This window comes from Scleropages formosus, chromosome 19 (genome assembly GCF_900964775.1).
Source record: "Scleropages formosus chromosome 19, fSclFor1.1, whole genome shotgun sequence".
Classification (NCBI taxonomy): Eukaryota; Metazoa; Chordata; class Actinopteri; order Osteoglossiformes; family Osteoglossidae; genus Scleropages; species Scleropages formosus.
The window spans coordinates 6945910-6960075 of NC_041824.1; the positions used below are offsets into that span (position 1 = coordinate 6945910).

The window sequence follows — 14166 nt, forward strand, 5'->3', positions numbered from 1 at the left end:
GATGAACCACATGTATAATATGCTATATGATATACCATATCATACAACAAATAGTGCTCAATTTGCAACATATGGCCACCGACTTACAACAGCCATCTAATTAACCTTTTTATGTTATTTTTGAGCCCCGAAGTCTGGACGTAACATCTAATGATGACCACTCCATTGTTAACGTGTGATAAAATCGGTTGGCCATGCTGCTGCAGGGCAGAATATTTTGTATTGACTCAGTCAGTGTGTCTACCAGTGATTGCATATTGTTTACAGAAAAAAAAAAAAAAATTACAAAATGGTTAATTTATGATTCCATTCAAGTTAATTTTTACTTGAAATGGCTAGCAAGTGAAAACTACTTACTGTACTGATTATTGCACTTATTTATATTATTTTTTTAGCACAAATAATGTGTGAAGTCAGTGCAAACATACAAATAGCAGCCAAAACATTAAAACCATCTGCCTAATATTGTGTAGGTCCCCCTCGTGCCACCAAAATAGCTCTGGCCCGTCAAGGCATCAAGGTATCTGGCACCAAGATGTTAACAGCAGATCCTTTAAGTCCTGTCCATGGATTGGACTTGTTTTCCAGCACATCCCAGTGATGCTTGATCAGATTGAGATCTGGGGTATTTGGAGGCCAAGTTAACACCTTTTTAACAATTTTTGCAATGTGGCAGGGTGCATTATCCTGCTGAAAGAGGCAGGCCACTGAATAAAGTTGCCATGAAGGGGTGTATGGGGTCTGCAACAATCTTTAGGCATGTGGTACGTGTCAAAGTAGCACCCACATGAATGCCAGGACCCAATGTTTCCCAGCAGAACATTGCCCAGATCATCACACTGCCTCTCTTGGCTTGCCTTCTTCTCATAGTGCATCCTGTTGCCATCTCTTCCCCAAGTAAATGACGCACACGCACCCAGCCATCCATATAATCTAAAAGAAAGGAAGATTCATCAGACCAGGCCACCTTCTTCCATTGCTCCATGGTCCAGTTCTGACGCTCACATGCCCATTGTAGGCACTTTGCCGGTGGACAGAGGTCAGCATGGGCACTCTGACTGGTTTGCTGCTTCCAACACATGAAATTCAAGAACTGACTGTTCACTTCCTGCATAATATATGTCACTCTTTGACAGGTGCCATTGTAACGAGATAACCAATGTTAACCACCTGTCAGTGGTTTTAATGTTTTGGCGGATCGGTAACAAGGTCCTAGTACACACAGAATTCATGCAAGTTTGGTTTTTATATTCTTATCATTTATATAATATGGTAGTACTGTATTTGTGGCTGACGGCAAAGCCGATTTACAACAAGATACTACAATACAACAATGGAACAGCAATGCGTCAGAAACCAGTGACCATCAGAAAATATATAATATGCTGTAGCATACGTATATAAAATATGCTGGGTCTCAAGGGTGCATTTCTGGAAATGAATAAAGCCTGGTTTTGAACTAAATTACATTGAATTCTCCCTTTATAATGCCAATGGGGTGGAGTTTGAGTCCTGCTTGGGGTGCCTTGCGGTGGACTGGTGTCCCATCTGGGGTGCGTCCCCTCCCCCTCTAGGCTTATACCCTGTGTTGCTGGGTTGGGCTCTGGTTCACCAGGACTAGTGATTGTAGACATTGCGTGTGTTTTTGATTTAAAATCCTTTTCAGTGTAAGTGCAGTCTTAATCTTTGTCCAGAAATCTAGCCTCACATTTATCAACACACATACACTGTCTGAAGCCGCTTGTCCCAAGTGGGGTCGCCATGAACCGGAGCCTAACCCGCCAACACAGGGCGCAAGGCCGGAGGGTGAGGGGACACACCCCAAGCAGGACTCGAACCCCACACCCACCAGAGAGCAGGCACAGGCCAAACCTGCCACACCACCGCACCCCCCCGCATTTATCAAAGCACATACTATATATCACAACATTTCCGTTTACACATTGTCCATTCCTGCATATGTAACTTATTGATGTGTGTTTGTATATTTTTCTCACAGAGACAAAAAGCACAGTGTCAGTGTCTCACACTGTCTTTCTACCAAATTACATACAACAGATACAAATCAGGGCAACAGGAATCCTGTTCATTAGCAGACCCATGAGTGTGTGCTGGCAGGCCGTGCTGCAGCATGCAGCCGTGTTCGTAGCTAGCCTCTTGTTGCAGTGATGCCACTCTGGTGGTCTAGAGACTGACAAAGCGACATGTTGAGTACTCTCGGGTAATGGGTTAAGAGCACTTGTGGGTTGGTTCGCACCCACAGAGAACTGTTCTCATTTAATCGGGCAGAGGACATAATGCAGACCAGACGTGCTCTTCTCTGTACGAGATGATTGCGTGTTCTTCGTGGTGCTGGGTTTTGTATCCCTGCCTGACATTGGAAGGTGCTTTGAAAAGACCCAATGAAACCTTTCCTTTAAAAAACTCCACATTTTCCACAACAGTCAGAGCAGCTCAGCTGTTGAAGTATTGTCCAAGGGAAATGCTGAAGGAAGGTATTCAGTTCCCAAAGCCCAGGAAGGACCTAATAAAGTGTCATAAAGTTTCAGGAAACACAAGGTTTTGAATGAACTGTACAGCTGCGAGACTCTCTACTGTTAACAGGACATGTCTAATTCACACAGAAATATGAAAAAATGGGCATCCCAGTTCAGATGGATATTAAATGTAAGTTAAATCTGAGCTAATGTGGAAGAAGATTTAAAAAAAAAAAAAAAAACACCTTTTAAAGGATTTGGCAGATAAGCCCAGTTTCAAACTGTGGCCCCTAAAGGATGTTAGAATCAATGGATGAGAAGGGATTTACTGAGAGGCAAAGAGGGGAAAACTGGTATTTAATGCTGAGTGTGAGGGGAATAATGAGTTTGGCAGAATTTATACTACAATTTTTGGTCAGAGATAAAGAACTGTGCAATTTATTTGTCTGGTTTAGTTATGTTTTAAATAAATATCATAAAATAAAAACCTAAAATCTCTTTATTGTAATCAATGACCAGGTTTGACTGCAAAAAACAAGCTTAACGTTTAAAAACTGTAACCATACACATAAGGACAAAAAATAATAATAATGTGAACCTCGTAAGGTAGGTGTCTAGTGTACAATACAGTATATATACACATATAAAATTTGGGAAAAATTTTTATATATATATAGAATATATATATATTTTTTCTTTTTTTTTTTTTAAGGGGTGCAGTGGTGCAGTGGGTTTGGCCGGGTCCTGCTCTCTGGCGGGTCTGGGGTTCAAGTCCCGCTTGAGGTACCTTGTGACAGACTGGCGTTCTGTCCTGGGTATGAGCCTTCCCCCTCTAGCCTTACACCCCGTGCCGCTGCGTTAGACTCTGGCTTGCCGCAATCCCGCTTGGGACAAGCGGTTTCAGACTCTGTGTGTGTATGTATAATTTATATATATATATATATATATATATATACACATGTTTACACATATGCATATATATTTCTTCCTTCTTTTAAGAGCTGCATCATTTCCAGTCATCACATCCAGTTTTAAGACAGTTTCCTTCGACAGTCTATAAGCCACGGTTTGATGACAAGTTATAATGACATTATAAAGTAAATCACATTTGTAAGAGATGCAGTGGAGACGCAAAGCGAATCAGTTTGCAGTCAGCGTTTCCTCAGGCCTCAGCTGAAGTCCTTGTAGGAGCTTAGTAGTGCGTAGTATGAGAATGTCTAACTAGAATTCTTTAATACGGAGGTGGAGAAACTATAATCTGCCTTTTAGCTCATTGTGATGAACCTTATGATGATATGAGGTTTCTTTAGGGCTGTGCAGCAAACCTTGTTTTTTTTCTGCTTTTTTTTTTCTTTTTTCTTTTTTTTTTTCCAAGTAAATCCCACTGTTTTAATGGGGCTTTAGTTATCCCATCCAAGAAATCTGTTGGTGAAGACAAGTGTGTTTTCACATGATTGCTAAATCTGCCCACTACATTCAAGGGTACCAATACAGTCACCAAGAAAGAGACTCCAAAAAATATATGGTTACAATGTAGTTTTATATTTAGTTATGAAACTATATTTATAGTTATACGGTTATATTTATATTAGGCATAAAAAGTAGCTAGATAAAAGATGCAGGAAGATATCAGTGTAGACATTGCTGTTTGCCGTATCAATACTTGTTGCACAGAAGAATTTAGTAGGAAACCAAAGGAATTCAGTGCCTGCTGCAAGCGGCTCGGATGTTTGAGTCTCACTTTTAACAGAGACCAAATACTATTAACTAAGCCTTCGGTTAAAAAAGTTGCTTGAAGTTCTCTTCCTGTTTAAATCCCTCATTAATTTTATCTAAAATGGGAAACTATTCTGACAAGAAAGAAAAAGCTGTAAGCAGCTTCATCCAGTTTGTTCTAATACTATAAATAAAACTTTTCTTTTTCACCAGCCCACTTTCTAATTTTAAAAATAGTTTTAGACTAGAAGTGTTGGTAGGCATCTATACTTTTAAGTAATAATAGCATATGCTGTGGATGCTATTATTTTACGTTTTTTATCTTCCATTTTAAATCAGGCTGAAAAGTTTAACACTAACTACATGACAAATCTCTGTGCCAACGCTCAATAAATTTCCCCATCACATGATGCTTGTATAGCACTAATAGACCAGCTTCATTAAAATTTTGTGTGCTAAACTCAGAAATCAGTCAAGGTGTGTGCAGTCTATTCTCAAGGGAACAGGATTATACATATTTGGAAACCAAGACTAGTTTGGTTTCCAAGCTAAGACTGGTTGGATTATGTCCTTTTGTGAATGGAATGTATAACTTGTAAATTTGAACATAATTTTTGCAGAAAAAAAATACAAATATTGCATTGAAATACCTCAGGCTATTATAATGATCTTTTTTATAAAAGACCTTTGAACATGAGGCTGGTATAGTGCAATGTGCTCCTCTGCCGAGGTTATCAACACTGTTAACACCTTTGGCAGCTTTTATCACAGCCTTTATCATTAGATAAATTAACCAAGAAAGAAACGGGCAAAAAGGCAAATACTTCTCAATATAAAAACTGCTAGATCTATGCAGGGTCATGGTGGTCAAGAGCCTAATCTGGAAATACAGGATGCTTTACAGGGTATACCCCAGACAGGACACAGTCCACTGCAGGGCTGCCAGACATATAAAATTAATTACAGGCAATTTAGAGTTACTAATTCACCTCAAACTCACACCATTAGACACCCACAAACACAGGGAGAACAAACCCCAGACACACTGAGACAGGGATCAAACCTAGAGCTGATCACATGGTCCAGGTGCTCTTGGATACCTGAGTTACCTGCTGAACGACCGTGCTGCCCTCCTGTAACAGTAGCTGTTCTTAAACGATATATAATAATCAGCAACTCATTTGCCACCAGTCCTGCAAGTGTTAGATTTCTGAACCTCAGTTAAAATCTGTAAACATCTGCAAAAGCCATTTTAATAAGAAGATGTTGTTCTCGTGTGTTTGCACATTCATTTTTGGATTGTACAGTTTAAAACAATTCATTTTAAATGTTTAGCATCAAATGCTTCTGGCATTAGCAGTGTTTAAACACTGCTCATTTAACATGCCCCTGATCCATTCATGATGCTTTTAGCATATTAATTGGCACATTGAAAAAAATGCAGTGCGGGGACTGTACAATCAGGCAGATTAAACAGACACTATTCGTCAGTTTAAGGCTCTTCCTTGTGACACCCATCTCACATTTTCCTTCTGAACCGAATCCCATTTAAAATCACGTTGGTTTCATACTTTCGGTATTTTCTTTTTATTTTTTCTTTATAAGCAAGACGATTACCTCAACAGCTCAGCTGTGTTATTGAGACATTTCAGCATGAAATTTGTTTTTCCTCACTGAACTTTAAGCGGAAATCCAAGTGCCAAGTCTCAAAAGCCAAGAGGGGCTATTAAGAGATAATTACTAATTATGCTAATTTGCAAAGTTGTGCTATTTCTTCCCTTGGTCATTTTATCTGCAGTCCTCCTGAGAGAACAGTCACCATTCAATGTTAATAACCTTTTTTTCCCCAGCTAAATGTTCAGCAGAGGACGAAGTGTCCTAAACCGGGGAATATTTTACAGTTAATCAGGACGTAGCTATGGAAGCATTCTTGACACCAGGCAGCACTGGGCTTATGGTAATATTTTGCATCGGCCTTGCGGCTCCTGCCAGCACTTTGCTGCATGTTAAATATTATTGGGAACAACACAAACCGCCATTAAGAACAACATAATGTTTAGAAACCCAACATGGTTCAACCTATACGTCACAGCAGAGTAAAAAATGCGTTTGTGTTATTTTCCCCTTTTTTCCACCAAAACATAGAAGATGTTGTTTATGTGTATTTTTACAGATTTCTTTTGGACATGCATTAGAACTACTCACTTGTTATTAATATTGTATCTTTATAAAAGAACAATACACTGGGCATTAATGTTTTGACCCTTTGAATTAAGAAATATTATTTAGTTTATGTATTTTAAATGGGCTATTTTCAAACAGTTGTTTGTTGCTGAACAAACATCACCTACGTTTCTGCCTCCAGTGTTTAGTTGTCAGTAGACAGGAGCCAAAAACAATAGAAAAATGGGAAAATATCATTTACGCTCACTTCCACAGTGTTTACAGCATGTGTCCGAGTGCTGGTGACGAACAATAATATGATGTATGTTGCACACGTTCATGGGATAATTCAGATAAACTGGAATGTGAGAAGAAAAGAAAATTTAATTAATTTTAAACAAGTATTGCGGTAGGTTGCGGCAAACAAAAATGTTAAAATTAAAGTCACAATCTAATTTTTGTTTATTAAAGTCATATCAAAGACATTTAGAGAAACCACCCAGTACAGGCTGAGCAGTTGATGAAAACAGAATAAACAGGTAAAAGCCTAGCAGCAAAGTTTTAATTCATTGTGGCTTTATCTAAGGTTTTTAATGAACCTAACCATGAATAAATAGAGGGATTTCCATTGTTATTATTACGCATTTATTGTAACAAAGTGGTTGGAATTATCTGCAAATCAAGTAAACAGACCTTTTCCCAACTGTGTTCACAAGACAAGGAACCAAGTATATGTGCATATATATATGCACAATCTTAGTTCAAAAAACCCAAGGGTGAATCAAAAAGTATCTGCAGATACGTTTTCCATATTTTTTCACAGCTAATTAAGTAAGCATTCATGCAACGTGTAAATAATGTACATTTACGCAGTTTGTCACTGTTACATCTTGTGTACATGTGCCACTTTCAAAACGCTTCAGGTTTTGCATTTGTTGCCACTTGCATGTCGTATTCCATTTGTTTCAGAAACATGAAAGAAGGTATGAGCAGAGGCAACCAAACAAGTGCCTTCAGCAAAACAGACAGCTAGATATCTCCGAATGAATAGACAATTCTTAATTACACCAGGACACACGGAGAACCTCGAGACACAGATCGATGTAGGTAATAATGGCAAATGATGACTCAGATCTAATACTCGGGTTCCTCTGAGGGTTCACCTCACGACAGCCTTATTTGAGCACACACACTTTTCATTACAACGGATTCCAACATGGGTGTCGATTACAAGGGACAAGACGCAGGTACTGCTCTCAGTGCTCCCACAACAATGTCTTGAAATGAGAATGTTTTGCCAGCGAGAGACCTGGAAGGTTCTACTTCTGCTTAGGGCTTCAAGCATAATGTTTGTGGCATTCTGGAACGTAGTTTTTTGCTCTTTTTTCCCCCTCTCCCTCACAGGGGCTATACTTCCAATTCACTAATCATATTTTGCACAGACCACTGGCTGGCATACTGGAAAATATGGATCTCCAGTTGTGGCAGTTTCAGAGACCTCTTTCCCCGGCAGTGTGTAAAATGTAATGGCTGTATAAATTCCTGGACTCTTCGAGGCAACCTCTGTATTCCTGTCAGCTTTCCTCCTGTTACTGTTAAAAACTAGGATATCATACTGTAAAAAGAGTAAATGCTTTTGCTTTCTTGTGTTCAGGGTCCCATTTTGTAAACGTTCTCCACTTTTCCAGTAACAATGTGTCCTAACAAACGGTTTTTCTGAAGTATCCAAAACATCTGCAAAACGGTTGCACCGCTCACATACCGGAAACTGTGGTAAAATGTGCTAAAATCTATAAAATGTTGTGAAATTGCCTAAAATCTAAAGCAATATTTTTTGAGAACTGAACCATGAAATGTTAGTTCATTAAATGTAACCATACTTTCAGCATGCAATGCCGTCCAGAAATATTCAGTTTTATCCTAATTATGGACTCCCTTCCCATGTGCTCCAAAAAAACAAACTGACTGAATATATACACACACACACTTTCAGAACCGCTTGTCCCATACGGGGTCGCGGGGAACCGGAGCCTACCCGGCAACACAGGGTGTAAGGCCGGAGGGGGAGGGGACACACCCAGGACAGGACGCCAGTCCGTCAAAAGGCACCCCAAGCGGGACTCGAACCCCAGACCCACCGGAGAGCAGGACTGTGGTCCAATCCACTGCACCACCGCACCCCACGCTGATTGAATATTAAATATTAAACATTTCATATTAGGTTGTTCTTTTTTATTTCCTTTGTTGCACTCAGAAAGTAGATTTTTATTTTATAATTTTTTATTTGTTTAAATATCTTTTGCTGAAACACTACACCAGAGCCCAGCAAGTTCCAGAGGGAGCCTAGAGTGATTCATAGTGTTGTGATTAATTAAAGCAGTGAAAAACGCACAATATGATTTGGTGAATGATAACATTAAATGACGAAACCCTGACCAGTGTGCTTCCTGGGCTTATTTTTAAAGTCTCGGAAATGGTCCAAGCATTTGTATCGTGAAGTCATAAAACCAAATTCAAAAAGGACTGCATATAAATATGCATTTGACAAGCCCAGTTTGCAGAGCGCCGTGTATCTCCAGTGGCGCTGTGGACTGCACCGCACTAAAGAATCACACCTCCACAACAGATACTGCTTGGAAATTACATTTCCAGGAACACAGAAGATAAAACAAAAATCAAAGTAAAAATATCAGATATAGCGTCTGCCTATCAACTGGTCTTAGGACCCGGTCCAGTTTGAGCACACAGCCTTTGCTGCATTCTTCCCCCAGACCACTGCTATTCATGTGTAACCCAAAAAAGAACAACGGAGCAGGAAAGCCTAATGAAATCAACAGAAAAATCTGCTTACGATCTATCCCTTGAACACACAAATGCGTTTTTAATACAAGGCCCGTCATAAAATAATCTGCAGCATTTGCTAGGGATTAGTCTGTCAAATACCACATTCATGTAATCCTAAAACACTGTCCTTTGCCAAGAGTACTATAAAAGTAATTGTCTGGGCTTTCAAGATGATGAATATTTATTAAAACAACACACAAAGAATTATAGTTTCATCTCCATTATTGTAAAAGAATGTCAAAATAATCTTTTGGAAGTTTCATTTTTGTTGCACATTTCACTGTTTACTGTAAAGTACTCTTTAAAGACAACTGCACTTGAATAAATTGATAAAATAAATTGAAATAGAAAAGCGCCACTGAATCTAGCATAAGGCTTTGACTGCATAGTTTGAAAAGGAATTTCTTATTTTATCGGCCAGTTCTATTTATGTTTAACTATCATTGTCAATAACCACAGTTATAATTTATAGGCAGTAATAAAATCCTCATTGAAAATATGCTGCTTCATTTCCACATAGTCTGTTCTTTCAATTACCCCAGACTCTGAGTTTAAGCAAACATGCAGCGATCGTGGCACAATTTTGGGACACTGTTTATTTTAATGCCGCCATAAAATGGGTGATGAACATGTTCAGGCTCAGGTAACTTTTTCGCAGGGCATCCATTTGCAGACCTGTCCGATGATATCAAACTGAATCAGCAATAGTGATAAATTGGCCATTTAAAAGTATAATGTGATGGGCAGAAGCATGTCTCTCTCTAATGTGTGTGTGCATCTCATATTCATATGCAATGCCTAATGTTGTGTAACCAATTCTGTCATTCCATTATGTAAATACATTTTCCTCAACATTATACTTCATGTACTGCCAGTCTCGTCGAAATTATCTGTGTATTACCATTCCAGGCTGGGGCAAAAGGTTTACATTTTCTGAATGTTTACTATCAAGTGCTGAGGATGATTTGATTTCTTCGTATCTTTAGAAAGTTTATCTACTGTTTCTTCTATGCTGACCGGTGGAAAAATACCAAATTTTGGAAATACCAAGACACTTTTTTCTGCAAGGCAAACCTTTTACACAATCTAAGAAAAGAAGTAAAAGTACTAGATGACTAGACTAGACTAGACTAGACTATTCACTTCGCCTTTCTTGCAATTTTGTTATTCAGTGTTATTATATTTTACAATACAATTTAGTGTTTTACAAGTTTTTCTCTTTGGTTGGAAAAGCTAGAGCTGCTCTTTTATGTCTGGCTGCCATTACTATACAAATGCTTAAAAAGAATCATAAAAATACATCACGAAACAGAATTTCTCATGTAACAAGTGACAAATTGAAAGATGAAAAGGAACTTGCTTTGTTTTTTCTAATAACCATCACAACCTTTCAGAATTCATCTGGAAAAAAAAAAACTGAATACTTCACTGTACCCAGTTCAAGATATGTGACTGTCCAGATGTTACTGAAAACACCCCGTCATAACATATTGGCATGAAAGGATTTTATGTGGCAAGAAAGAGCACATCTGAGGTAGGAAAAACTACAGAACAAGGAAAAAGAAACAAACTGGACTGGCAGCGAAAGGTTTGATCAATTAAATTTTATCAGCAAAGCCAGGCCTGCCCTGGCTGCTGTCAAGCTCTGCGATAAGCGGAGCAGGGCCTTAACGTACGACACAAACTTGTCACAGGAACGGTGTCGTGTCCCTGAACCTGGCCTGGATGAGATGTACTCATTCATAATTCCGACGGATGGGGACGAATGAACGGCTGCTGTGCTTCCGTACCTTCAGCCCCCGTGCAAAATATTTATATTCAATTTGTATTTCATTTTCTGACCTAATAATATTCCCTGCCCCCACTAAAGGGGTATTTTCTTTTATCTTGACTTTCACCTCATGTCACATTACTCAGACGGAAGGTATATTTAAGACTTTCATAAGAGGCTTCACCTGCAACAAGCTGTTTAAGCCACTGTGGTCTTTTTGTGTTTAAGAAGGCAAAACTTTCTGAATGCCCTCAGTACAGCTTGCACTACAGGCACTGAATGATTAGGTCAAGGTGGGAAACTAATGTTCAGAAATTAAAATTATCAGGGGAATTTAAAGCTTCTGTTGTGCTTTGCAGGTTATGAAGTATTTCGTAAGTACAGTAGTAAAGTGTGCAATATATTATGTGACTGGCGCACAATCAACAGTACTCAGATTATTAAACATATGCTAGGCTATAAACCCATGCTTTTTTATTATTGCAAGTTCAACATTTAAAGAAATTAACTAAGACCACTTCACTGCATACTGGGAAGAAAAGAGCTTAATGAAACAAATGGTGTATGAAAACATTTTTTTATGGTAAAAACTGTCACTGTACATACTTGACAAGTTCCATAATTACTTAATTACTTTTACAACTGAAATATGGTTATATTATTATAAATTATATGTATATATAAATTATATATTTGTTTAAGCGCTCAGTTGTAATGTACAGTCACTCAATATTAAGTACAATCCTCAGAAATTCATCTGGCTGAATCTCTCACTTGAAAATACTTAAAAACAATATTCTTTCAGGAAGAAAGTGCTGATGATTCAGTGTAGGTATTGTGTGAATACAAGATGTGTAAATTAATAAAATAATAATATATGAGCTATTTAAGAATACTACATAATCTATTTAAACATAATTTAAAAGTGAGCTCTCTAAATGTTCTTTATTGTGCCAAATCGTGCAGAATGGCAAAAGCAAAAACATGACTTCTATCATAAAATGTTATGCACAGCATGATAAAGTAATGCAACAAATGAAACAAAACATGCAATGAATGACAAAGACGGAAAAGAAGGAAAAAAACGGTATCAAAGATACACATTATGCACTCTAAAATACATTTACATTTATTCACAGATTTTTTTTTAAATCAAATAAATAAATGAAGGATTTTTTTTCTATGAATTATATCATTTGTTCTCAAAGTGAACTTGTTTCTCCAGAAAGTTATTTCTTGGCGAAAAGTAGATAAACTCAGGTATTATCCTCGGGTCCAACTGGTATCTTGGCTACTTCCGAAACTGCACAGAAACCAAAAGAAAAAAGTGAGCTCATATTTCATATTTCGCGCATATTTTATGGGGAACAACCCTGATGTGTCTGTGTAACAAACTGCAGAAGTATCGCACCTCTTCCACTTTTAGTTCATTTCGCATCCTGTTCACTTCAGAGCCTCTCAGGGACTTTTTATTCCAAATTAAAAACGAATCGAGCTCTTTCTATGTACAACGATTATAAACACAGAGTGTAACATGATCATGGATGGAGACTTTATTACCGACACGGTCCTGTTCTTCCACCCCGCACTTCTTCCCGGGCCGGGAGCGTGAACTACTTCGTACTGCCAACTAAGTTTATCGCCCTTAAAGCGATGCGGAGACGCCGTATAAACGAAGGAAACCATTAAAATGATCTGATGCGACGTAAATAAGGTAAATTAATTGCGAGCAGGCCGCGGATGCTGGGAGAGACGGTACGGGCGAGGTAAAAAGTGAGCGGTTAACGACGCCAAGTTTTCCTCCCCACACGTCACACACACCGTAAGGGTCCGTAAATTTGGGAAGGCTTTTTCGCTCCGCTGCGCTGTGCTCCTTTTTTTGTCACCGAAAACGCGTCGCTCAACACGCCGCGGTTAATGCAGCTGACGCGGGTGACAGGACTCCGCTCCTCACGCCACGGCAGATCGGTCGGCACCTGCGCCGCGCGCTCCTCCGCGACCGCGCCGGGGGCGCGCGCCTGGCGTCCGTCGCGAGCCAATGTCACCTCAGTGCGCTCCGAGGCGCGTTCGCCTCAGCCGCGCCTTCCCTTCCTTTTCCTCCTCTCGACCTCCCCGTCTTTCTCTCGCTCCCGCGTGTGGCGCATTATTGATGTAAAAGTTTACCTTTCCTCTTGTTCCTCCTCCGCCGTCGTCGCTTGAACTTGCTCTTCGGCTGCCCGCCCGGAGTTGCCGAAGCGCGGCCGCTGTTGGCCAGAACTGAAGCCATGGATGGATGGAAGTGGCCGCGGGACAGCGCTCGGACGCGGACGACCTGTTAGTTAATGTCACTGCTGGGCTCTTTCCCAACTTGTCTCTCTCCTCTTCTCGAGCTGACACTGTCCTCTTAGACGCCGCGTAGGTTTATTTTATTTTATTTTTCTTTCTTGTTCTTTATTCCCTGACTGAGGGTGTCCCCACTCGCTGCTCGCACCCCGTCTACAGCGCTACCTGTCAAAGTCCCGCGAGCCGTCTCTCTCTCCGGCGGGAAAGTCAGCGCGCTCGCGCCGCGCTCTCGCGCCACGGCCGCCTTCGCCGCGCAGGGCTGCGTGCGCGCACTCCGACTGCCCGTACCTCCGATTCTCCTTCTCCTTCTCCTCCTCCACCACCACCTCCGTCTTCTTCTTTTTCTTCCTCTTCTTTTTTTTCGCTCTGGCCACTTTGAATGCAATCATGCAGGAAGCCCATCTATTTGCTGCCGCGAATTCTAATTAGACCCAATCATGACTGTCCCCGGGCTGTGACATCACCGACAGCACCACCAACCCCTGTACCCCCCCCCCCCCCCCCACACACACACACACACACACACACACACACACACACGAGCTTGCAAACTCAGCTTCCATGTGGGCTGAGTGATGTCGAACCAGAAGAAGGGAAAGAGGAGGCTGCGATGCGCTCCTGACACCAGTCCTTGTGCGCTGTATGATGCGCGTTCCCTGCCGGAAAATGACTCGCGAGGCTGGCAGTCAGTGTGAGCGCGCACACGCTATGATCAACATGCCGCACTTCCACTTCATCCATCGCTTGCACCATTGAGACTACTGATGCACCCTAAAAATCTCAGTTCCTTATTTAATTGCTGGAAACTATCATAAAGTTTTATTTAAGCATCACGTTTATTGAGCAAATTGATCATCCTCAACAACAAGGCTA

General features: G+C 40.3%; 1 protein-coding gene across 2 annotated transcripts in view; it reads right to left on the reverse strand.

The window, feature by feature from the left end:
* adarb2 (adenosine deaminase RNA specific B2 (inactive)) overlaps positions 1 to 13678 on the reverse strand; it is a 125115-nt gene extending 111437 nt beyond the window's left edge. For both annotated transcript variants that reach the window (XM_029246365.1, XM_029246366.1), the window contains exon 1: positions 13135 to 13678. In XM_029246365.1, coding sequence (XP_029102198.1) covers positions 13135 to 13237 — 103 coding nt within the window. In that variant the 5' untranslated portion in view covers positions 13238 to 13678. The remainder of the gene's footprint in view (positions 1 to 13134) is intronic.
* Between the last annotated feature and the right edge of the window lie 488 nt (positions 13679 to 14166).